The sequence below is a fragment of the Zonotrichia albicollis genome, chromosome 4 (assembly GCF_047830755.1).
Source record: "Zonotrichia albicollis isolate bZonAlb1 chromosome 4, bZonAlb1.hap1, whole genome shotgun sequence".
NCBI lineage: Eukaryota > Metazoa > Chordata > Aves > Passeriformes > Passerellidae > Zonotrichia > Zonotrichia albicollis.
In genome coordinates this window covers 44839164-44862989 of record NC_133822.1, presented here as the reverse complement: position 1 = coordinate 44862989, position 23826 = coordinate 44839164, and the positions used below count along the sequence as shown (strand labels likewise).

At 36.8% G+C, this 23826-nt stretch overlaps 1 protein-coding gene across 12 annotated transcripts in view; it reads right to left on the bottom strand.

The window, feature by feature from the left end:
* Nucleotides 1–23826, bottom strand: part of PPFIA2 (PTPRF interacting protein alpha 2) — a 287577-nt gene that overhangs the window by 29799 nt on the left and 233952 nt on the right. For all 12 annotated transcript variants that reach the window (XM_074539659.1, XM_014271727.3, XM_074539658.1 and 9 more), the window contains 10 exons: nucleotides 23676–23807; nucleotides 22666–22728; nucleotides 20617–20708; nucleotides 18150–18285; nucleotides 17460–17680; nucleotides 14489–14726; nucleotides 12031–12060; nucleotides 11039–11169; nucleotides 10382–10536; nucleotides 6055–6148 (listed from right to left, as the gene is read on the bottom strand). In XM_074539659.1, coding sequence (XP_074395760.1) covers nucleotides 6055–6148; nucleotides 10382–10536; nucleotides 11039–11169; nucleotides 12031–12060; nucleotides 14489–14726; nucleotides 17460–17680; nucleotides 18150–18285; nucleotides 20617–20708; nucleotides 22666–22728; nucleotides 23676–23807 — 1292 coding nt within the window. The remainder of the gene's footprint in view (nucleotides 1–6054; nucleotides 6149–10381; nucleotides 10537–11038; nucleotides 11170–12030; nucleotides 12061–14488; nucleotides 14727–17459; nucleotides 17681–18149; nucleotides 18286–20616; nucleotides 20709–22665; nucleotides 22729–23675; nucleotides 23808–23826) is intronic.

Sequence of the window (23826 nt, the reverse complement as noted above, 5' to 3'; positions counted from 1 at the left end):
GATCAAGTGAACCTATCAACATTTAAAATTCTTTTTTTTTTCCCTAAGTAGAGAAAGTCAATCCAACATGCTGTTCTGTTCACATGATGTTCCTGCTGCTTAACATGTACATCACAGTAATCAGCTGAGGCTTAACAGCATTGCAATTCTCTCTGCAAAGTTAATTATAAGGCTATGGATACTAAAGATTTATTTTTTACATATGAGAATTGCTTAGGTCTTGATTTTACAAGGGTTTTTTCATGTATGTAAGCACATGTATGTGTCCTGGCACATCAATGCTCTTCTGCAGTGCACTTGAAGCCAGGAAGCTGAATATGCAAACAAAAACCCCTTGCTGTGGAGTAAATCCCCCCAAAAAACAGGTTCTTGGGAAAGAACGGTATACTTTGATTTTCCTTGGAAAACATAAACTCCACATCAAGCTTGTTTTGGAAATATGGAATTAATAGATTTTTGTTCAGAGTCAAAGCAAACAAAACTGAAGAAAAATGTGTGGCTAAAGCGCTCCTCTTGACTCACATTAATACACTGGGGGGTTTATCAGCTTCTGGACTTGGGTCCTGCCATCATGATCCAGAATAGCTGGCTTGCATGTGAATTCTTTCTCAGGGATTTTTGTAATAATTTGTACAAAATATACAATTATAAAATGATTTGTCTTTGGGATTGCTGTAGAAAGGATGGCACAAGCCAATCTCCCACTGTACTAGCAGCATGCACAAGGTCAAACCCACCTCTGAGTGGCAATCCAGGACTACAGAGCACTTAAATTTCTCAAACCTTGCCTTATGCTGGGGCCTCAGAGGGGATACAATCAGCACATCCTGTGAAATGGCAGTGACTATGACCAATTATTACGCACTTTTCACGCAACATATGGTATATATACATCTATATTTCTCCAGAGACACTTGTTTGCTGCTACTTTGCATATTTTTGCAGATCAAATCAAACATTGCATTTGAGAAGGGTTCCTGGCCTTTGGAGCCATACTACACTGTACAAAGCAAGACTCTCTAGAGCTGTATTTGCCACCAGTGAAGCTTTTAGTTATGGGCAATGTGACATCATTCCTGAGCAAAACTGTGGGTAAGGAGAAAACAATTGATGCTGAAAAGGGAAGCAAACACAACTCTATTTGTTGCTAATATTTCAAGTTTCAATATTTCAAGTTGCAATATTTCAATGGCTGAGTTCATTGTTAAATAATATTTTCATAAACAGCTCAATGTATGGTATTTCAGTGTAAAAGACAGTAAAACATTTATACAGCTTCTCTTAAGTGCCTTAACTTGACCTGAGATGAGGTCAGTGGAGACAGGGATTTTTAAGGGGAATACAGTTCATTTTAGCCACAGTTATCTACTCATTTTCTGATGTATGAATCGTTTTGTGGGACACACACTGACCAACCTCTCCTGTTCCAGAGGACACTGTGACTCCACCTGAACCTTTCAGGAGCTTTCACACATTGCAATAGAAACTGGACTGACCTGAACTTCCTAAGCTGGGTCCTGGCCTGGGCTATCATGACAGCCCTGTGTGAATGCCAAGGCCATGTCATGGTGCACGCACAGTTTGCACAACACCCCCAAAAGATGATGTCATGAACACAAGAGACAGTTTGTACATGGTCACAGAGAATGGTAGCTAGAGTCAACTACAAAATTCAGAATTGGAAATTAGATAAGTGTTTTCCAGAGGGAGACTGGTTAATCACTAGGAAAAAAAATATTAAGAGAAAAGGCCCATTCTTCATTTTTACCGTCTGGAGAGTTTATCTTAATCAAAAGGTATGGTTTAGAGGAGAGAAAACTATTTAAATAATCATTGGGGGCGTTCAGTTGAATGTAACTGTGACAGATGGTTATCTGTGCCACTAATAATTCTAGTCCTAAACCCTGAGGTTTCATTAACAAGGGTTCTTTAGGAAAACAGGCTCTGAAAGTTCAGGCAAAAGGCAGAAGATTCTATATACAAAACATCACCACATTTTATATAGAACAAGTGAAGTGAAATACAAAGTCTAGTTAAAATTATAAAAATCAAGCACATACACACCCCAACATCAATTAATTTCACAAAAATGAGTAATACCTTAAACACTTTAAATACCCCTTACCCTCATCTTTTGTGTCTTAGAACAGCATGCTGAATTTACAAATAGTAAGACCTAAAAAGTTTCAGTATTAACCAGAACTGTCATTTATTTAATGTTGAGAGTAAACATCTATGGATGCGTCAGGCAACATAAATTCATCTTTTCAGCTTGTAAGAGATGTTGTGTATAATTTAAAAATTCTACACAACCTTCTTAATTTCTCTTTGATGCCTTAGGAGTAAGGCTTATTCCTAATAGATCAACTGTAATAAGCAAATTTTGGATGAATAGAGACCCTTGGAGGTTTATAAATGCCTATCATATTATTGAGAGAAACTGTTAATTACATTTTAATGAAGTCTAAGCAGTCAATTGAAACTGAAAGAAATTTTACATCTGACTAGCATATTTTAAAAAGGAAGCAGGGAAACCTTGAAATTTAGGATAATGACACTATAATCACCAGAGAGGGAACTGGTCTCCAAAATTACCACACTCTCTCATTAAACTTTTCAGAGTGAAAACTCTTATTCAGTACCTGGCTCCATGCAAACAAATGGGACTAAAGCACTATAACACACTGCAGTGTGTTCCTGACTCCATGGGGGCCAGAGTTGATGCAACATTTGCTTGAGGGAGCAGGTGCTCAGGACACCTGATGCACCATTAGAACCTGCTGCTGCAGTACCTGGCAATTTGAAACATCCTGCATCTTTATCCCTGGGATAAGGGCATCCTTCTGGAATTACTGATGAAATTAAATACATTCAAAAACGCAAAATTAAAAATTTAACATTTTAAGTATTTCTCAGTTAAGAAATACCATGGATATAATTTAACATGAATCTATCCTTTTATAATGACTTTCATCCAAACTAAATCCAAGCTAATAGCAGAGGTGGGTGAAGATCATGACTACTAGCACAGTAGTCATATGTTGATCACACTGATGAACCCGACTTCTGTTTCACAGCAAGGGGAGAATCTCTGTTTTCCTGCACCAGAAGCACCACTGAACTGTTGCTGAGCTGTTAACAGGGCTGAAAGCTATGTCACCTGATTTGCACATCTCAAAGGGAAACACAATTTTAGTATGGGGTATTATACTTGTTTTATAGAAAAGAGAATTGGCTCTGGCATCACTATTTGAAGGCTTTTTGTGTTGTTGGGGTGTTTCTTTGCAGGGTTTCTTTTGGAGGTCGTTTTTGATTTTTTATGCTTTGGATTTGGTTTTCATTTGTTTAAAGGGAGAGACAAAGCCAGCATAAGTAAAGCTGTCTCAGACCTGAAATGCAATACCAAGTAGTACTTCCCAGCTTTAGCCTATCCTTTACCTATCCTGTTGGTGGGTTTGGCTCTCTTGGGCTTTTACATCCTAATCCAAGCCAGTTAGAAATGCTTAAAAGGTGCTCTGCTCTGTGTTGCAGTGACTGCTCACTGTCTCTGCAGGGTTTGTGGAGCAGTTTTGTTCAGCAGTAAAGGAGGAATCAACCACTGGGACTTAAATCATACTGCCAAAGATCCTACTGCTACATCATGAGCCAGGAAATTACTCCCAGACTTCTCTTATTATGTCTTAGAAGGACCTCCCACACACCCCCACCACCATTAATGTTACATAGCACAGTTTCCTCGTTTGCACCACACAGTTCAGTAATCTTGCACCTACTGTGTGCATGGCAAGGCTACTTCCAGAGGGAATTTGGCATTGTTAAGAATTGGTACAAAGGAATGTGACCTACTGCAACAAAATTTTCATTTAAATTACTTTGTGGACTTTCTCAATTTAGTATTTTCTAAGGTAAGACATGCAAATAAATGACTGATATTCAAGACCCATGTGGACCCAATCCTGCGCCATGTGCCCTGGGATGACCCTGCTTAAGCAGGGGTGATGAAACAGGACCCACTGTGGTCCTTCCAACCTGACCCATTCTGTGATGCTGTGACTGCATTTCTTACAAAGAAGTGTTAATTCTCTTACACTCCACTGACAGCATCTCTTACACTCCACTGCCATAATTCAGCACAATCTCCTGTGTATCTCTGACACAATGGGTTACATTTTTTCCTGTATTATGGTTCCTCTAAAACGATATAACATATATATACATATATACATAATCTAGCAATAATGTATGTTAAACTCTCTGCAGTTCTGAAGTGAGAAACTATGAAGACAGGTAACCCTAAAAGGCACAGGGGGAAAATTAAATTTCTTCATGAGATAGTTGTAGAACATATACTTTGGATAAATAATATACAGTTCAGACTAATAGAATAGTCATAGTCACAAAGGAAAGATTCCTTCCAGCAGAGGACACTTTGATTACATCTAATCCATAAAGAACCAAGGACAGACAGACACAGGAGAAAAAAAGGAAAGACTTGAAAAGCAGAAAGCATGGGACTGTGTGAGATTGGACACAAATTTAATAACAGATTATCTGCACACCCCTTATTTACAGACCCAAAAGTTGGTAGGCAATCTATAGATGAAATAGTCATGTCATGTTTGCAGTTATGTGTGCCAAGTCTTGTTATTTTACCCAGTTTAATGAACTAACAGATAAGAAAGTGAACAAAATGAATGCATTATTCCCTTCAAAATTGTTTCAATAATGTGATACATTCAGCCTTCAGAACTGGAAGGTACATTGGGACTTCAAAAAAAGGCTGCTGAAAATAATGTTATATTCTTTATGAACGGTAATGATGACCTCAAAGATGCCTTCTGGATTTAGTAAAAATAAAAACCTATGGTAACATAATCTACATCCATACATTCCTAAAATTACTTATTATGTATAGACAAGAAATACAGAGACAAGATTCATCAACTGTAACATCCCTGTGAATGCTATTTTGAGTTTCTTAATTGAATTGAAAACGTTTCTTCTCTTCCAGCTAGCACAGTGACTGCTTCTCTAATTGCTAAATTGAGGCTGATTTAAACAGAATGTTTGCATTTGTACATTACATGAATGTGTACATTTGAAGTTATATTTCATCAAGCACTTGACAGAAAAGTAGTGATTAAAAATATTCAACATAAAAATTTAAAGAGAACCTCAAATATTATCCCTGGATTCTTTGGACTAGAACTGAAAATTCTCTTGAAACTCAGGCAAGGAATCTTAAAAGAGAGAAAAAACCAGAAAACCCAGAAATTTTTTAAAATGAGGCTTTCAGAATCCAAATAATAGCATTAAAGTGAATGGTTATGGATGAAAATAAACCTATTTGCTTACAGAATGAATTTGCAAAGTCAGTTTCAAGTACTGTCTTTTTCTCTGACACCCTCTAATTACACTGTAAGTGCAGTGCTGCCAAGAGGTTTCTTTTGTGTTTGCAGCCTTATTTTATTAGTTCTTCATAGCTCCTGGCAGCTGCTATGAGTCAGTGTACTGCTTTTACAAGGAGGTGCATGAAAGACAGCATTAAATTATTATATAATTGATGCAAACAAAAAGCTAGGCTGCTTTTTGTCTGCATTTGCTGACAGGTAAATAAACTGAAGCTGCTAGGGTTTATGGGGAACCTTTGACATCTAGAAACAGAAGTAACACTGTTCAATAGATAATACTAAAGAGATTTTTCACCCTTTTGAAAAAGAAAATCTACACAATGAGTCACTAAATACGTATCTATTTTTTCAGAATTGCACTGAAGGCAAAAAAGCACAGGATTAATGACAATGTGAAACGGAAAAATGTCTCTCATAAACCTGTTTTCTTTCACAATTGAAATAATATTGTACAATTGACAGACTCTGAATATTTCCCCCTATATTTTATATGCAGCTCTAAAAACTTTTACACTGCAAAAAAACATCACTACTAAAATGCCATAGTAGATGGTCTTGCTTCTCATTCCACATTTGAGTAAAACAATAAAAATCCTGATATTTGAAACTTTCAGCCAAAAAGTCACATAAAAACAGTACTCACTTTTTCTTTAGTCTTCTGTCCTTTTCTGCTTGTGTTCCAAGTTTGCCTAATCCCAGAGATTCCTGAGCTGCTGCCTCTGTTTCCATGTAACCTCCTGGAAAATAAAACAAACAAAAACGCCACCATATTTTTCCTTCTCTCTCTTCTGTTGTTCCCCTCCTTAGCCCTTCAATTCCCCTCCCACCCACCTTCATCTATATTTGTTTTCTTAAACTGTGACATCTGGTGTATGTGGAGAACATCTATCACCTGCAGAAGTAAATTCTGATGAGCATTTACTACATTGGAAAAAGCAGTAGAGGAAAAAAAATGTTTTCTCCTCCTTGTGTTTAGTGGCAATGTGTGACACGAGCACCCTTATCTCCTTTACCTATTTTTCTTTGCCTCCCAAGGCTCAGTCTCGTGGTGCTAAGTAAGCAATGCTCTCAGTTTTAATCTTAGTTGAGAAATGTACAAATGAAATTGAATTCTCTGAAACTGTCTCTCTACTATTGCCATCATGCAGCATCACCTAAGGCAGTAGTGCTAAAGTCTTCATTTTGTTTTCATAGAGGGTCTTAGATGTCATTTTCCCTGAAAACTCCCAGACATGAGACAAAGAATCTGGCAGAGATAAGTAAAAAGCCTCCTACATCTCCCTGGCTTGTAGGCACCTAAATGTGGTCAAAGTCAAGGGAACTTGAATAACTCACACAAAGTGACAAAGGAAGCTTGCAGTAAGACATGTGGACCAAAATAAAATAATTTTAGAAACTAAGGGCATGACTGGTATGATCCACATGGCCACTGACAAGACTTTCCCTAGCACAGAAATGGAAAATGGTCTGACATTTTTATCGCTGCCCTGGTTCAAGAAGAGGGGACCTGCCCATGGAGCTCAGAAGAGTCTCCAGGCTCTGGCTGCACACTGTCCTCTCACTCCCACTCGTGTGTGTGCAGACAGAGGCCCTGCAGCACTCCTTTGAAGGCTGCCTTCCTCTTGTGCTCCACCTTGGAAGGAAGGTGTGCAACTGGCACGAGAAAGAAGACCACAGTATGGTAAAATGTCGATGCTTGACTCCATTTGAACATAGCAATTTCTTATCTACAGCTAGTGGATAGTGAACAATTGCATAGCGGATGCTGGCATAATAAAAAAGCACAAAGTAAATTAAAATATTTCTGTCCTGATATGTTAATTTTAATAATAAAATAATTCATAAATGTTATGAAGCAAAATAGCATCACAGCCTTTTGCAAGCTAGATTTACATGCACCTCAATCAAGTGAACAAAAGCTACTACTGCATCATGTCTATGACAAAAACTTAGAAAAGCTTGGGTTTAAGCTGTTCTTTCAAAGCAGGTGCCATTTTAGCACTCCTGTTTGTCTAGACAGATTTTTAATTTATTGAAAGAGGACACTACTGCAAGTCTCACAATGAGAATGATGCAAATGCATCTCGCAAATGCAGAAAATAGGAACGCATACTTTTTTTCACTTCATCTGCCTGTCAAAGTCCTATGGAATCTCATTAAATGCTTCTTGCTGGCTCTGGATTACATTTTTCATTCAGCAAATAGTCATAAACATACCACACCTTTCTTGAGAGAGCAGCTCTCAGTATGTTGGACAGGGATGGGATGAGTGCAGTGCAGTGAGGGTTTATTACAGGTTGGAGAGTAGTTGGGGCATAATGCATTTCTCCATTCTCCAAATACATCTGGCCTTCAAATAACTGAGGGTACACCTCCCATTGGATGTGGCCACAATGTTTCCTAACAAGCTGACTTTTCCATTTGCCATGCAGATCAGCTTGCTTGGGCAATTCTAAAAATGCCAGGAATGTATTGTTTGTTTTAGGGTCTAGAATATTTAAAATGTAACATGAGAAAAATACAAAAGTGGTGCTTGCCAAGAGAGAGAAGACTGGAAAAGAAGGAAAGAAAAAAAAAAGGAAAGAATGAAAGAAAGTGCACATGTGCTCCCTGCAGCATTCCTTTTTCCTTCTCCAAAAACTTAGACAAAACTTAAGGAATCTAGAAATCTTGAATCTCAGTTCTAAGAAAGATCTCCTAAAGCATGAATGTGGCTTGAAACAATAAAGCTAATGGTTTAGCAGAGAAGGTAAAATTATCAAATAATAAAAGAACAAAATTCTGGCAAATTTAGGAATTGAAAAGAAATCATTTCAGGGGCTTGCAAGGAATACAGCGCAAGGAAATATTTTGTGTAATAGCATGGCTCTGTTGATTTTAGTAATACAAGCCTGGAGGTTTCAATAGTGTTTCTTAAACAGGAGTATATAAATGTGTGCTTTTAAAGAAAATTTATTTTTCATATTAAAAAATGTAAGAAGCATGTGTCTATATTAAATTAGAGTGTTTAATTTAAGCAAGGAAATAAACTGCATTCTTTTATTGATTTTGCAATATTATTTTAGGTTATAAAAACCATTCAAATATTTTGCAGTGCTGCAGTGATAGGACTTTCTATGTAAATTTCTGTGATGTAGTATCTTACCACAAATAGAACTCCTAATTATATAGCTGCACAGATAACACATCTGTTGTGAAACTGAGTCAACTACTACCATGACTGCTCTTTTAAAAATTTCATTGTCCCTTGCAACTCAGGATATTCCATGATTCTATATGTCATTGAGTGGAAATGACCACTCAATAAATGCTTTTCTTTTGATATGTTAAAAATTAAGATGAGAAAAATTACCAGCAATTCAGCTGTTCAATGTCTTTTTAATTTCTGAAAAATATTTTTCTCCTACCTTCTGATTAAGTAACAGTCTTACTGTTCATTTTATACATACTAGTAAACTTCGTTTCCTTAATTAAAATGTGCATTATATTGAAATTTTGCTCTTGAATTAAAAAAGGGAAGTCACAAAAAATTCATATTATTGCAAACCACTAACATATTTTAGCAATTTCATGACCTAGTATGGGGAATTACAGATGGGCTTTATCAAATCCTATGTATGTATTATTAATCATGGTGGGTATTAGGAAATTAATCTATTGCCAGATTTCATTGCTCCTGAAATAGTCTTTGAAACTGTCGTTTCATTTTTGTTCCACATTCCAAAGAACTGCAGGGAAGACCCACACATTTATTGCATCTTTGTCCTCTATGTTCCTGACTTACTGAGAAATTGTAGCTTATTATCCATAAACCATCAGTGTCAATAAGAAAGATTATATGGAATGTAAATGTGAATTAATAAAGTCTAAATTCCGATGTAGTCTAAAGTTTTAAAATTTGCCAAAAATGCAGATGGTGGCATACAGGTGTATTTGAAAGACTCATTTATACATTCTCATTTGAAAGATTCAGTTTTACTCTTTTTATAGTGAAAAAAGGGGGGGAATTCAGATTGCAATTAGAAATTAGGTTTTTTCAAGAACATATAGTATTCACAGGCAGAGAAAAGTTGGAGTATAAATGAAGAATACTCAATTTTTCAATTTTACTCTGATGCTTTGACCGTAGTACTATCTTTCTTTATTGTGTACTATTTTAGCAATGGGTTTGTTACTTCTGCTAAGGACACGTTGTAAGAAAAACATAGGTTTTTAATTTCAGGCTTATGCTTGCTGCCTAAGTGTTTACTGCAAGGCCTTAAAATTCTTTTTACAAGGGTCACATGGTCACCACAGCAGTAAAATTTAATGCCTCACAAATTTGTATTATTTGACATCTGTATGACTAGGCAAGAGCCAGTATTTCAATTTTATTGACGCATTTACTACAATTTGATATTTGTGTTGGAAGATTTTTGCCATGAATGAAGTAGAATGAAATAGTCTCGGCAAGGGAAAGGACAGAAGTAGGGAGAAAGCTAAGCACTACTGTGAGCAGCATAATTGTAAAAGTAAGAGTTATCCTGAGGACATTCAGCTATAGGCAATAGAGAGCATCGATCAACACACTGAAATCTGAAAAGCAGCTACACTTGATTGCAAGGACCTTCTGTATTACATAAGTATAGCACCATTATAGCCATTTATTGCTAATTAACTTCTCACCTCCTCTTTATGTGGTTATTGAAGAATACAGTGTTACCATTGCTACCCTAATTCCACAGGTTCAGTGAAGAAGATGACTCCAGTAAATTGTGACCAAACTCTCTTTTCATTTACATTACAGTCATGGCAAACTCTTGACAAATACACCTGCTGATAACAGTGAAATTTAATGGGAAAGTTGTGCCAGACAAAACAGAAACATGAGTGAATTGGAAACTAAAAAAAAAAGAGCAAAAAGAGCAAAATTAAAAATGGAAAAATGGCAGTGAAATGGTGACCTTAGCTTGTTACCACTAATTCCTTACTGAGCTGTCCAAGTCGAGCCTTCTCTTTTTTACCGAACAATCGTCCTATTGAAGACTTGATTCCTTTCTTCTTGGGAGCTTTGTGCAGGGAGTCCTGGCTGCTGCTGACACTGCCAAGACCAATGCTTTCTGGCTCCAGTGAAGCAGGCAAACTACTGCAAAATGATAATAAAGAAATAGAATAGATAACATGTCAACATTATTTTCTTCTAAGCAGCTCTGCAAATAAATTATTTGGTAATAATTTAGTAATGATCTCCAGACAAGTGAAACAATCACATCTTTAAATTATTTAGCAACATAGAGAGCAACAGAAGACCACACTTTCTCTGTCAGGCAAGGCTGAAAATAAGTATTTTTACTTTGCTAAGAACAATTTATGAAAAATACAGTAGTCAGCATTCTGATTTTATTTCTGGGATTTGTAGCACTGCTACTTCTAGTAGTCATCAAAACTGTACCTCAAAACAGAAATACCCAGCATGTACTTTAGCACTGATAAACATTTTCAGGGTCATTGCAACAGACAATGGGTAGGGTTTTTTCTCTCATTATATGAGAAACAGGGAAGAAATCAAGTAATTTTGGAGTAGTTAAACAACATGACTTGAAAACAACAATACTGTGAAGTACCAATCCATATTACAAACATCTTACCTTCTGGCATCATTGTGGTACGAAGAAGGAAGGGTGTGAGTCATCCTGATGGCTCTGGGTGTTGGAGGAGGAGAAGTTTCACATTTGATTGTGGCTTTATCTTCACGCCCATCTTCTTCAACTACTGCAATCTGGGGGAGAGAGACTCCAATGAGAGCATATTAGCTTTTCAAGAACGTTTCAATATACACCTCATGAAATTGTCAAGTGGACTGAAACACGTAAGATTTCAAATGCAATGTTTCTAGCAAATTGTAAGGGTTCTTTTTTTCTAAATATGACAGATTAAAACAGATATTTAAAAGAAATGAGACTATGCTTTTGGAAGCAGTTCATCCCTTTTATGCTAAAAAGATTGGCGAAGGTCTAAACATAAAGACAACCTTAGTTGTAAGTGGGTCCCTTGCATTACACAGGATTATTAAGTTTTACTAGGTTTCTCAGGGATGTAAGAGAGAATGTGAATACAGGCATAAACATGACCACTCTCTTCACAGTGCGTTACCAGAATGGTCACTATGCTTAACAGTAAGCATGGACAAACAGGGATTTTGCCAGACCATTATAATGATTCATCTTAAATAATGTCAAGGAGTTTCATCATCAGTGCCAGTTCCATAAACAAATTTACATTGCTCCAGAAGATTTCAAGGAATCTCTCTGTAGTTCCTCCAGCAAGAAGAGTGGCTGAAATACATTTGAAGGTAATGCTTCTGTGTCCATACTTCTTTAAAAATAAATATCCCTTTAAGTTTGTGCTGTTGAGGCTGCTACTCCAAGATACCACTCAGTGGGCCTTGCTTCTGTGGCTTAGCTGTGACCCCTGGAAGCCATTCCAGGTAGGAGTAATGATTATGTTCAGGCATAGAATGAAAATGAGAGAAGTGGATGCAGTTGCTGGCAACGGACCCCAGCAAAGATGTAGTTATCTAAATAGCAGAGGAATATGATAAATGGGTTCTCCCAAACTTTAAAAAACCCCAGTATCATACCTTTCTTCGATGTTTCCTTAGGTCGCTTGGCTTCAATTGGTAACAAAAGTGGAAACAACAAAAAATAGCAATTAATAAATATTATTGAAGCATAAAAAGCCCCTCTCATTTGTGGTTCTCCCATTCATGAAGTGGGAAGCAAAGACTAATCACTCTCCATATTATATACTAAGTATACACTTGCTGCATTAATGTAATATAACCCCTGAAAAATATGTCATTCTGGGAAAGTTGGTTTGGGTATTTTTCCTAAAACTACACTCTCCTTCAATTTCATAACTTAGCAAAGAATTTCAAGCCTATAGTAGCACTTTCCATTTTTGAGTTTTCATATAAGTACTTACGTTATCTCCAACGGAGATTGTTTTTTAGAAATTTTATCAAATACAAATATATTGGTGTCCCACCAAGTAAAATCACAAAATACCATGACTGAAAAAATGACTGGTATTTTCAGGAAATGAATACATATTCACCTATCTTCTTCAGTATTACTTGGCAGTAGCAGACTACTAGAATGGGTCTTTTTCAACCCCCTTTGCATTTTCATTTTTGGTAGATGTCTCTTTCATTTAAGGAAAGCTGAAGATAATCTGCAGAATTTATTTACTACATGCACCTGGGCTGTGGAAACTCATGCAGTCCTCCTTCCCCAGCCAACCAACACAGGGCTATTTGGCAATTTGAGCTGTAGAGATTGGACTTCAATCTCTCCCCAACTCCAAGTTTCACTTAAAGGATGTCTGACAGACCTGTGTCTGTTCCCAGCCGATAGGAAGTGATATTGAACACTGAATTCCTGCTGAAACAGTGCAGGGCAGAAGTGTCCTGAAGTGGTTGATGAAGGTGAGAAAAGCTGTGGGCTGTGCTGATAAGCACACTATGGGGGGATGCTTCTACTGCTTATGGCAAGTCAAGAGTTCAACTGCAAGTCAGACAGACAATTCCAACTGAGTTTTAGCACAGGTAGAGCTGGATGTCAGCCAGATCATGGCAACCTGAAATGCAGAGGCTATGCTGTCATTTTGTGTTTGAATCTGATGAACCTACTGACCCAAAGGTACAATTTTCAAATCCAGGTCACCAGGCAGTGCAGGTGTCTGCTGGTGGGGCAGTTCAACCATTGCCATTTACTGACAGCCAGACTGCAACCAATATCTTTGTTTCTGCTGTTCAGCAGTGGGAACTGGGAGCAGCACAGAACAAGTTACAGATGCCTGCCAGGACCTCCTCCCTGCTGACCTCAGGTCCCAAGTGGCAGCAAACCCCTTACCAAACTGGGAGAAGCAGAGGTGGGCATGAGTAGTTGTCAGTTCCCAGGAAAAGGGAATACTTGGCTAGGTGATCATCCACAAAATTCCCTACTCCCAGCTGAGAAGAATGACAGCCAAGCCTCATTTCCAGCTGCTCTTAACAACCTTTTTTGTTAGGAAAGGCTCCAGAGGGAATCAGTGCTATTGCTTCCCAGGAATGGACCACAAGGGGACATTAGTGACATGATTATCAGAGAAAAAGCAAGTAAAAATTTGGTTTACACATACCCTCTTCTATTCCCTTTATGAGATCAGCAGAGTGGGCTGCTTTGATTCTCTCCTGGCACTTAAAGGGATTAATTCACCCTGGCTCCAAACTGGTTTGTATCTCACACTGAACCCTGCATCTGTACTCAGATCAGTATCAGAGGTGTTCATCTTAAATATGTTGACACATACTATCTTCAAATATTTGACAGATGTACTATTTCTTTTTGTCTAGGATCAAAATTAAATTCCCTGTAAATCCCTTTTCAAATTGAACCAGAAATTTTTGAATGTGTCCTCAAAGACACAGCAATGTTATAAATTATTTGCACAGTAATTTCATGGTGACTTGATGTCTATGTGTGAGCCACCTGTAATATTGAAATAAAACAGCTAAATGAATCACTGGAAACCAAAGAACTCATTTCATTGTGCATGATATACAGTCATGAAGAATGCATAAAAACACTGCAAGTAGAAAAGAGTATACCAAATATAAAAGTATATCAAAATGATCACATATAAGAAGTGGTGGAATGTGTGAATGTCTTCTAGATATTTCCTGGAAGTTTAAAGTCAGCAATAGTTCACAGACTATTGTGTAATAACTGCATCACTTAAGAACTTTCCATTAGTAAACATTTTTTACATACAAGTAATGTATGTAGTGAGCAGTTCTGTCTCTCATTAATTCCACAGCCTGTGTGCTGAAAGCCCTCAGTAATCCTGTCACTATGCCCCTCGTGAATCATGCAATGCTCCAAACCACTATAACAAAGCCCAAAGACACCAAATGCCCACATTCAAGAGAATTTGCTATCTGTGTGGATGATGAAGATGTGAATGAAGAATTATAGGGATGAGCCAGTCATACAGTGAAAAGATTAAGTACTTAATACAAGAAATATCACATGAAATACTGCCATAAGGTTTCTTACCAGTGTCATAACCCCCATTCTGTCCATCTCCCTGGCAGGACTGCGAGGGGTGAGTTTGGGGGTTGAGTGTCCGCTGGGAGGAGACGAGCTCGCAAGGGACGATGCTGTCACCGAGCCAGTAATGGAGGTGCCTTGGTGGACTCTGGCTAGGTTCAACCCTTCCAGACTCACACTGGCCACTCTGTTCTCTATCTCTTCAGCACGCAATTCTGTCGACTCTTTCTCTTCTTGGATTAACCTTATTAAGTAAAAGAAGAATGCTCTTGTTGTATTTGTCTCTTCACACCCCCATATGAGATTTGAAAGCAAGAGCAAACAGAGATGAATATCACAGAACTAAAAAAGACCCTTTTCCAACATTACTTCTCTAATCACCAGTTATAAAATTATTTTTCTCAACTCCTCCATCCTCAAAACCTGTTTGATGAATGTGTCCAACAGCAAGATTTGATGCATGACATTTCAGGAATATTGGTTCCTTTACAAAGGAGCTAGAATTGGGCAGGGGGGGGTTAACAATCCGATTTACCACAGATAACTAATTCCAAGCTTACGTTGGCTTCATCTGCTTATCTTTTGCTAAATCACAAAGTTCAGAGTCAAATGAAATTGGGCCTTCAAGAAGGGAATTGCTAAAATAATCCTTATTAATAAAACAAGAGAACGTGTAAAACAAATTGTCTGTTTTACCCCTACAGTTTGATGAAAAAATGATAGCTGTTTCTAAAACCCTATGTTTTTAAATGAATTTCATTAAAATCATTTCCTTGTTAGCAAGCAATACAAGCTTTTTAAGTGTCTATCACCTCAACAGGACAATTCCATTGGGTTCTTTAGTTTTGTTTTTTAATTGTGATTGTACCTCAAATGGAAAATGTCTTTAAACTAAAATATTTGTTTATAAGTCCTTTGCCCATAAACCTGCGCTAGGAGTAGCCTTTTTTGCAAAGAGGAGGAAAAATTATGAGAGATCAATGTTAAATGACAGAATACGAATTCAGGAGAGGCTGAAACTGTGAACCAGACTTTTCTGAGTGAAATTAAGCAAGTACAATAAATAAACCATAATACATTAAAAATAGAAACCTAAAAAACTCCTGTGCTGTGATGAATCTTCTTCCCTAACATCAATTTCAGAATTTGTATAAAACACATACAGCTCTTCTTGAAATAATGCAGGGAAGAAACTTAAAGGCCAATAATATTTTGCAAGGGAATTATAACTGTGTTTTTCATTTTAGTAATCTAAATCCTGAATAATCTTGTATAATAAAACAAATCTAAGGCAAAATACATTTTTAATCTATTTTGATATCTCAAAAAATTTGATAAGCCCTTATTGTGTTTGTCAATTCAAAAAAAACAAACCAAGAAAACATGAAATGCAGTACAGCTTATACGACAATACTTGTAGAATGATTTTCCTGAACCACATAAAAAAATTCACAAAATGACATATCTAGTCCTTTAATAATAGTTGCTATGATAATAAAAGCCTATACTTCAGTACAAGATTAGCAGTTGAGAAAATAAACTACTCTCAGTAGACTTCCTGTAAAAATGGCTGTATAAAAAGACTTGCTTCCCTTTTGAGGTAAAACTGTACCTAATATCTGAGTCAGGACCCTGGGTTCAGTACAACAGTGATCTGATTCAGGGTGGCACAAATAATATCCCACCTGGAAGTACTGTGCCTTGTGAAAGTGCTTTACTGTATCGTTAAACCAACAAAAGACTAGTATTGTTTAAAAACAAATATAAATGTTACATCTACAGCTTCCTGAGCTGGCCACAGTGCTGACTTCCTTGTAATAACAGAAATTATGGATAAGGTTCTTTCTTTTATGTACACTGTTTTAAGGAGATTTATCTTCCCAACACCAAAAAATGTCTTTGACTCTGCATCTTGACAGGTGTAGGAAAAGGCTTGAGAAAGCAGTGTAATCCTATCTGAACAAACACATTGTGGGAGAGTAAAAAACGCAAAGCTCTAGATTTATAATAAAATGTTTTTTCCTGAACAGAAAAATTACTCAAATTCAATATATTCCAACAGAGTTCTTCCTTTAAAGTTACCTTGATCAGAGAAAGTTACCTTGATTATCTTTTGGCAAATCAATCTATCTTGATTATATTTCTAGCCACAGTATTTCTGTCTATAGTATTAACAGAAGGTCCCTAACACATTTACTATAATTTCCTTCATCTACTTCTACAAGAACAGTCACTAATGAGGGGATGTTTTTCATACATCAAGTTTTTTTAAAGTTGCCCTTACTGAAAACATGTAAGAATGTTTTAGTCTTGAAATATGGTTTCACTTTTAACAATCACTTAATTAAAACATGTCATTTGACATGTTTTAATTATATGATTGTTATAAATAAAACCATATTTCTACCACTCCATTAAATTTGCACAAATACTATTAATATATATTCTATTCATTACCTATATCCAAGCACTGTAATCCAACTTGGAGCATGAAAAATCATATTCTGTGTCTACAGAGAAAATCAAAACCATGTCTTAGAATTCATGGCTTATATTAGATTTAACATAGGGATAACTGCCAGAAGACAGCATGAAGAGCACAAAAATGAAATATTTCCGATAGGAGGCTGTTACTGAGCAAGTGGAGTCATGTATAACAGTGAAAAAGACCTTGAAAAAAGGACTGTGAACAATAATTCGTGAAATCTGCCATGTGTTAGCCTCTTCTAACTTACTTTTCTTCAACTGGCCAACAGTTCTTCACTTGGAATGTTTTTTGAAAGAAATTTCTATGGTTAGAAAAGAACGACTCAGTTGTTATCTTCACAGAGGACTCTCCTCTGGAAAGCAGGCACATTACCAATCCTCTAAATGAACAAGCTGTTTCCTAACGGCCATGAATGGTACCTGAACTCGAGCACTAAAGGAAGCTGGAAGCTTAACCCCAAGTGCACCACAGCTGGTTCAGACTACACACCTGATTTCTTTATTGATTGCATCTAGCTGCTCCTGGAGCATCATGGCCAGGGTCTGGGCATCGGAATGGCCACTTGGTGACAGCAGGTCCATGGAGCTGAACAGCGTTTCTCTGTCGTCGTCATCGATGTCCGACATCTCGGTGTCGCTTTCGAACGGATGGCTGCTCAGGACACCGATCTGCTGCGTCCTGTTCCACTCGTGATCACCAAGGGATTTTACCTGAGCAGCAATTAAAACATGCATGGCTTATGTCAGAGAAAACTGCAAAGTTGGACTCCAAAATAAATGGGAAAGGAAAGCAACTAACACTTCAAAATACTTATTCAATTAGAAGCGCTCCATTAATGCTCGCAGTATTACTGCAAATAGCATAAAGTATATTCACATAATTGTAATTTAGCTATCAAATTACTATAAGGAAAATTTATACAAAAAGATACTCTGGAAAGACAAATAATCAAGTATGTTTGAACTCTGACGTCTAAACTTCAACATTTTCTGCTGTCATTTTGTACAACAGTTCTCTGAGTGGGTATAGAAAAAACCCTGAACTCTGGGCTGGGTTTTCTTCTTTGGTGGCTTTGTGTTTTTGTTTTCTTCCTGGAAGAAAACTCCACAAACTGTAAGCCTAACAGCCTCAAACACATTCTCTTATCAGGGAATGCATGAGAAGGAATTGGGGATTAACCTTTGGTTCATCTCTGCGTACTCCCATCCGGCCTCTTCTAGGTCGCCTTATCACTTTAGTTGACCGATAGTCAGACTGGCTATCAACCAGTGAGCCCACTGAGTACCTCAGCTCTGTTGATGTGTCCAGATGAGGTCTAAAAACAGAATTACATAAGTGGACTGAGAGAGTAATAAGAATAACAACAACAATACAATGACCTTCAGTCTAGCAAACAGATTTCTTTTTTCAAGCAAACTTTCATGTATTGTATAATAAATGAGAAAAACATAATTTAAAAATGAAAAATTGAAATAATTTTATGAGAAAATTTAGGGAGAAACCAAACAATAAAACCTCTGTTTTTTAAAAATGAAATCTGTGCATAGAAAAACTTATTGTCCAAAACTTCAACAGGAAAAAGCACATTTCAGGATAATTAGAATTGGCAGCTAAATGTATTTTCCTGTATATTCATAAATATGCCTGAGGTTACTCTAAGCATGTTCCATGTTCATGAGTGAACATATTGATTAAATGAAAATATCAGTGAACTGACCTGTGATATTTAACCTTGTTTAGGAATTATTAATCTTTACTTGTAAACACTTTCAGTGCTTTAACTCCCATTTTTCCCTGTAGCCCTAGTAAGTCTAGGGATATTGCTGTGAGGCTTATACAGGATGACTTCAGCACCTCTTTTCTTGTTTACAAACAGTGGTCCCCTCTTTGTCCTTAATCAAACAGCAGCCACAAAAGTGCACTGCTTAGTGCAGTAAAAGCATCCTAACCATGGGCTGTGGAACCAAGGTGGAAGAGCAAAGGCTCCATGCACCATTTGAGAATTCAACCACAGAAGTAGACACCTGAACAATTTCTGTTTCTCAACACACCTGCAATCTCCACATAAAAATATATGAATAGCACGATTACAATAAAAATTGAAATGTAACAAAAAACCCACACAGGGAAGGGACAGTTTTTATCTTCTGTGTACAGTAATTTTCTCAATAGAACTTTGTTCTCATAATCAATAATATTTGGCAATTGTGAAGCAAGTTGGCAGGAAAAAAGAAACAGTCCAGGCTGCAGTCTCTAGCTGTAGATATTCATCTGCTGATCAGCTTCATTATTTTCCTGAAAGCACAAACTCCAGCCAATACAGAATTGAATACAGGACGAGAATAGGAAGAATTTAATGCTCAGAGCTTGCTGTGCCTCAGAGAGTTGGGATCTTCATGAGGTCTGGGAAAGCACACTGCTTAGTGGAACCTGCTGAATTCCCAAGATATTTAGATAGCTTATCAAGTTCAAACAGTCCTTTGACAAGGGCTAATCAGCTCCTGTTTATGGAGCACAAGCTAATGATATTCATCTACCCAGCAAGGAAAGCTGCTGTTCTCCAAGGATGCTCCAAAAACCAAAGCTGATGTTGCAGCAGCTCAGTAGCCTCTGTCCCTGAAAGCACTTTCAAAAATGTGTTGTGCGCCTGTAGTCACATTCCCAAGGGAACAAAAATTCAAAAAGTTAAAAGCATCACATTCTGAATTTCATCAGCTTACACTTCTCCACATATAGAAAAATATTATTACAAGAAATAATAAAAGGTTGAGGGAGAAACCATGTCCAGGTACTGAGCAAGGTGTCTGAGGACGTCAGTGGGCAGGCAATAGCTGATGGAAAAAACCAACCCATCGAACAAGAGTAATGTTTAGATGAATACAGTGCTCCCAATTCAGTCTTGGTCCATGAGCTTTGTCTGGCAGGTGTGCTGGCAGGTTTTAAAAACTGACATGCTGCTTGTTATGAAAACAGCACATGGCACACAGTTATCAATAAAGCAACAATTTAATCTCAAGGGACACTTTTAAGCAAGAAGGAATTTCTAGAATGATACATTCTTTGCAGCTGTTAATGGTTATTTTTATGGCATTTGTCTCACTATTCTTCCCATATTGATTTTCCATTAAAAAGAGACAAAATGTTTAATGTCTGATTGTGGTGTTTTCAGATCTCTCTGAATAATATCTTCACATTCAGCTTAAGTTCTGTGGTCTTTTGCTAGACACTAAGTACAGCTGAGTTATGCCTTGCTAATAAAGAAAAAGAAAATATATTATTTATAGAACAAACATGATCATAAATATGCTGATCAGTTTCAGCATTAAAGAGGATTGTTTCTAATTTATATTTAAGGTCTGGGAAAAAAGTTGTGTATTTGGATATACTTTTAAAAACATTTCATAATTTAAAAGACTTTCGCTAATCTCCATAATATTTCAGTGTATCCTCACTGATATAAGGCCCTGTGTACTGATGAAAAAAGTGAAAAGCAACAGTAAAAATAACTGCAAGAATTTTACATTTTAAAAGAAATACATGGCCACATTTTTGTGTGGCTTGAACACAACCCTGCTGTAAATGCTTGCCATTGAAATTTATATCTATTTCAACTTAAAGTGAGAAAACCTTTGTCACAAAATATCACCTTGACAAGGTGGGTTCGATTAAAGAACCAGCCCTCAGTTTCATTTGATCCAGTTCAGACCTCAGTTTCTCAATTTCTTCAGCAAGTCTTTCCTGGAAGTAAGAGAGTAACATATGCTTACTTGTGATACAAAATACATTTATTTTATGAGATATTGTTCTTGCACAGGTAAACAAGCAAGCAAAGATATACTGAATGGAACACTGGCTATAATAAGAAAAGGAAGCTCATTTAAGTCTCACTACTACTAACGAGACATACACATCAAAAGGAGGTGGTATAGCACTCTGCTGTTTTACCACTGCCTGGATGTGTTGGAAGGACAAGTTTGTACTTGAAACTTACTTTTTTCCTACCATAAAGCCAGGCACAGGTCATTGTGTGACTCATCACTTGCCCTATAGAGACCAAGATTAACAGTTGGGCTCAATGATCCCTGAGATCATCTTTTCCACCCCACATGATTTTATGACACCATGGAATTGCATACTGGCCTTTCTATTTACTGACAGAGACTCAGACTTAGAGAAAACTGCATTTCAGATGACTTGAACTGCAGCTGTATGTCTTGCTCTTATTGAGTTGATGTGACTCTAGTACGAGGTGCTGCTGGCAAAAAATGACTATTTGCCATAAAATTGGATTTTTGGAACTAATTAAAAAACCACCACTATGGAAAACAGCACCGTTCCCAAATTCTACAAATGACTGTTATCTAAATAAAGTAAAAGAAAAGAATTTTAAAACAAATTAAGAACAAGCATGGGATGAAAATATAACACTGCTCTTCCTAGAGTTTAAAATGCTCAGTATAGCAAAAGGCTAGGAATAAGGATCTTCTATATCTATAAGTAATATCTATAAATAATATATCTATAAATAATACTATCTATAAATAATATCTGTTTCAGTGAGTATTATTCCTGATTATTAGTACATAATTACTGAAATAGTATTAGAGTATTTTTAAAATATTTCTTGATTGAACAGACCTACTGAGATGATTGATACTCTACTGGTAACACTTGCTAGTTACTTAGAGATTATTAAAATCTGATGCTATGTTCATCTATCTGAAATTGTTTCATCAGTTTCTTCATCGAAGTGGAACAAAGAATCCCTTCAATGGGGGACACAGAAGCTCTGGGGTCAGAACATGTAGTGACAGGACAAGGGCTTTAAAAGGAAAGGGGGTAGGTTTTAGACATCAGGAAGAAATTCTTTATGGTGGGGGTGGTGGGACACTGAAACAGGTTGTCCTTTTGGGTACTTTAATCTTACTGCCTTTCTCTACAGGTTACCTAAATGTAGATGAAAGTAAAATTTTTTTTAACAGATACCACTCTTGTTATTTTCCTTTAAGGCCTTGATTTTTGATGCCATATAATATTATTATACTAGTATAAAATGGAGCTATATTTTTAAAATTCGGTACAATTGCTTTTAGAGGGATTTAATACATTGCAAAAACACTTCTGTGAAGCTGAATGCAAACACATTTGTGCATCCTACTGCACTCAAGCCAGGAATAACTCCAAAACAAAATTCTGTATCTGGGATTGGAAGAAATATTTATAATCAATTTGACTGATTCACTAAACAGCATTAGAGGTTAATTTGCAAAGAATGAAAAAAGGTCACTTTCAGCTATATTTAGCATAATGCCACTGCACTTGTTAAAAAGAATTGCATAAAACCCCAAAATTACATTCTTCACTATGAAAGTGCAACCAGTTATGCATGTATCTCTGTTAAATTAGACTTTTTCAGAATTAAAACTGATAGAGAGAAACTCCAAAGCCAGTAAAATCAACATGAATTTTGGTAGTGACCTCCTGGGGCTAGGATATCAACCATGAACTTAGCTCAGAACAACTGCCAGAGACCTTCTAAGGCTATTTATTGCATCTAGGTGATTAAAGAAATCCTCATTTATGTTAGTAAGATTTTTCATGATAGCTGGATAATTAATATTCCATATACATATTTCCAAATAATAATATTACATATTTTGATAAAACCAGATAAAAGCACAGTATTTTACAGTACCTTATCATGTAAGGACTCTTCCAGATTTTTCCTGAAACTCTCAGACTCTTGAATCAAAACATTCTACAAGTAAAAATAAGATAAAAAAATAAGCAAGAAGGAAATCAGAGAAATGTTAATGTATCAGATATCACTACGCTCATGTACAAGTTTACAAAGTTCATATATGTTAGACCTCAAAATTAAAATTCTTTAATGCTTCAGCTGGATCATATTATTATACTAAATTTTAAATTTTGCAAGAATTCAAACATATAGGAACATGTGTCTTCTAGATCAGCAAAAACTTTGCATCTTGGTTCAACTGAGCAAATGCCTCATCTTATACAACCAATTCTCCCAACAACTTCTTTTGGCAAGCCTGTTTCTCACTCCATACCACATTTTGTTTCAATTATATAAGCCAGAAGTATATCCTCTGAGAAATTCTGAAATACCCTTCTGAAAAACACTGAAAGATTCCCCTCAGACCATACAGAAGGTGAATAATTAAAAGAGGGAGGGATTAAAGAGGGCAAATACAAAGGTCAGCAGCTTTGAGTTTTGCAGGACAACACTGTCTCACGTAGTGGAAAATCTGTGAATAACATTCCCTCTCCAAGGCTAGATGCTCCTTCTCCCGTGGTGACAGCATTTAACTCTTCCCAGAGGAAGTGAGGTGAAATCAGCATGTTAAAACACTGAAATGATGGCGCATCTAAAATGGCCATTCCTCTGTTCTCATCCACCTTCTCTCACTGCCTCACGCAGCCTGTCACACACTGGTCCTTTCCAAGTCTTCATCAGGCTCTTGGCTGATAAACACGTGACTCAAAATGTTCAGCATTCTCGCAGCTCGTCCAGGAAGACACTTGAGCCCACTCTTGAGTTAAGAGTCAAATGTGTAAGTTGGACCACATTTGTGGTAATACTGATAATACAAAACCAGCATGACGCCTCCATCCTGATAAAAGCAGAACATATGGGAAATCTTTATTAATCTAAACTTTATGCTGCTGTTTGTACTGTACCTTTTCTTCCAGTGCTGCCATTCTCTCTTTCAAGTGTAGTTGCAGACGCTCATTGGATTCTGTCAGAAGTCTGTCTACAGTATCCGATAATCTTTTGTTGTGCTCCTCATTCATTTTTTCTCTTTGCCTTGCCTTTAATGTAGAATAGATG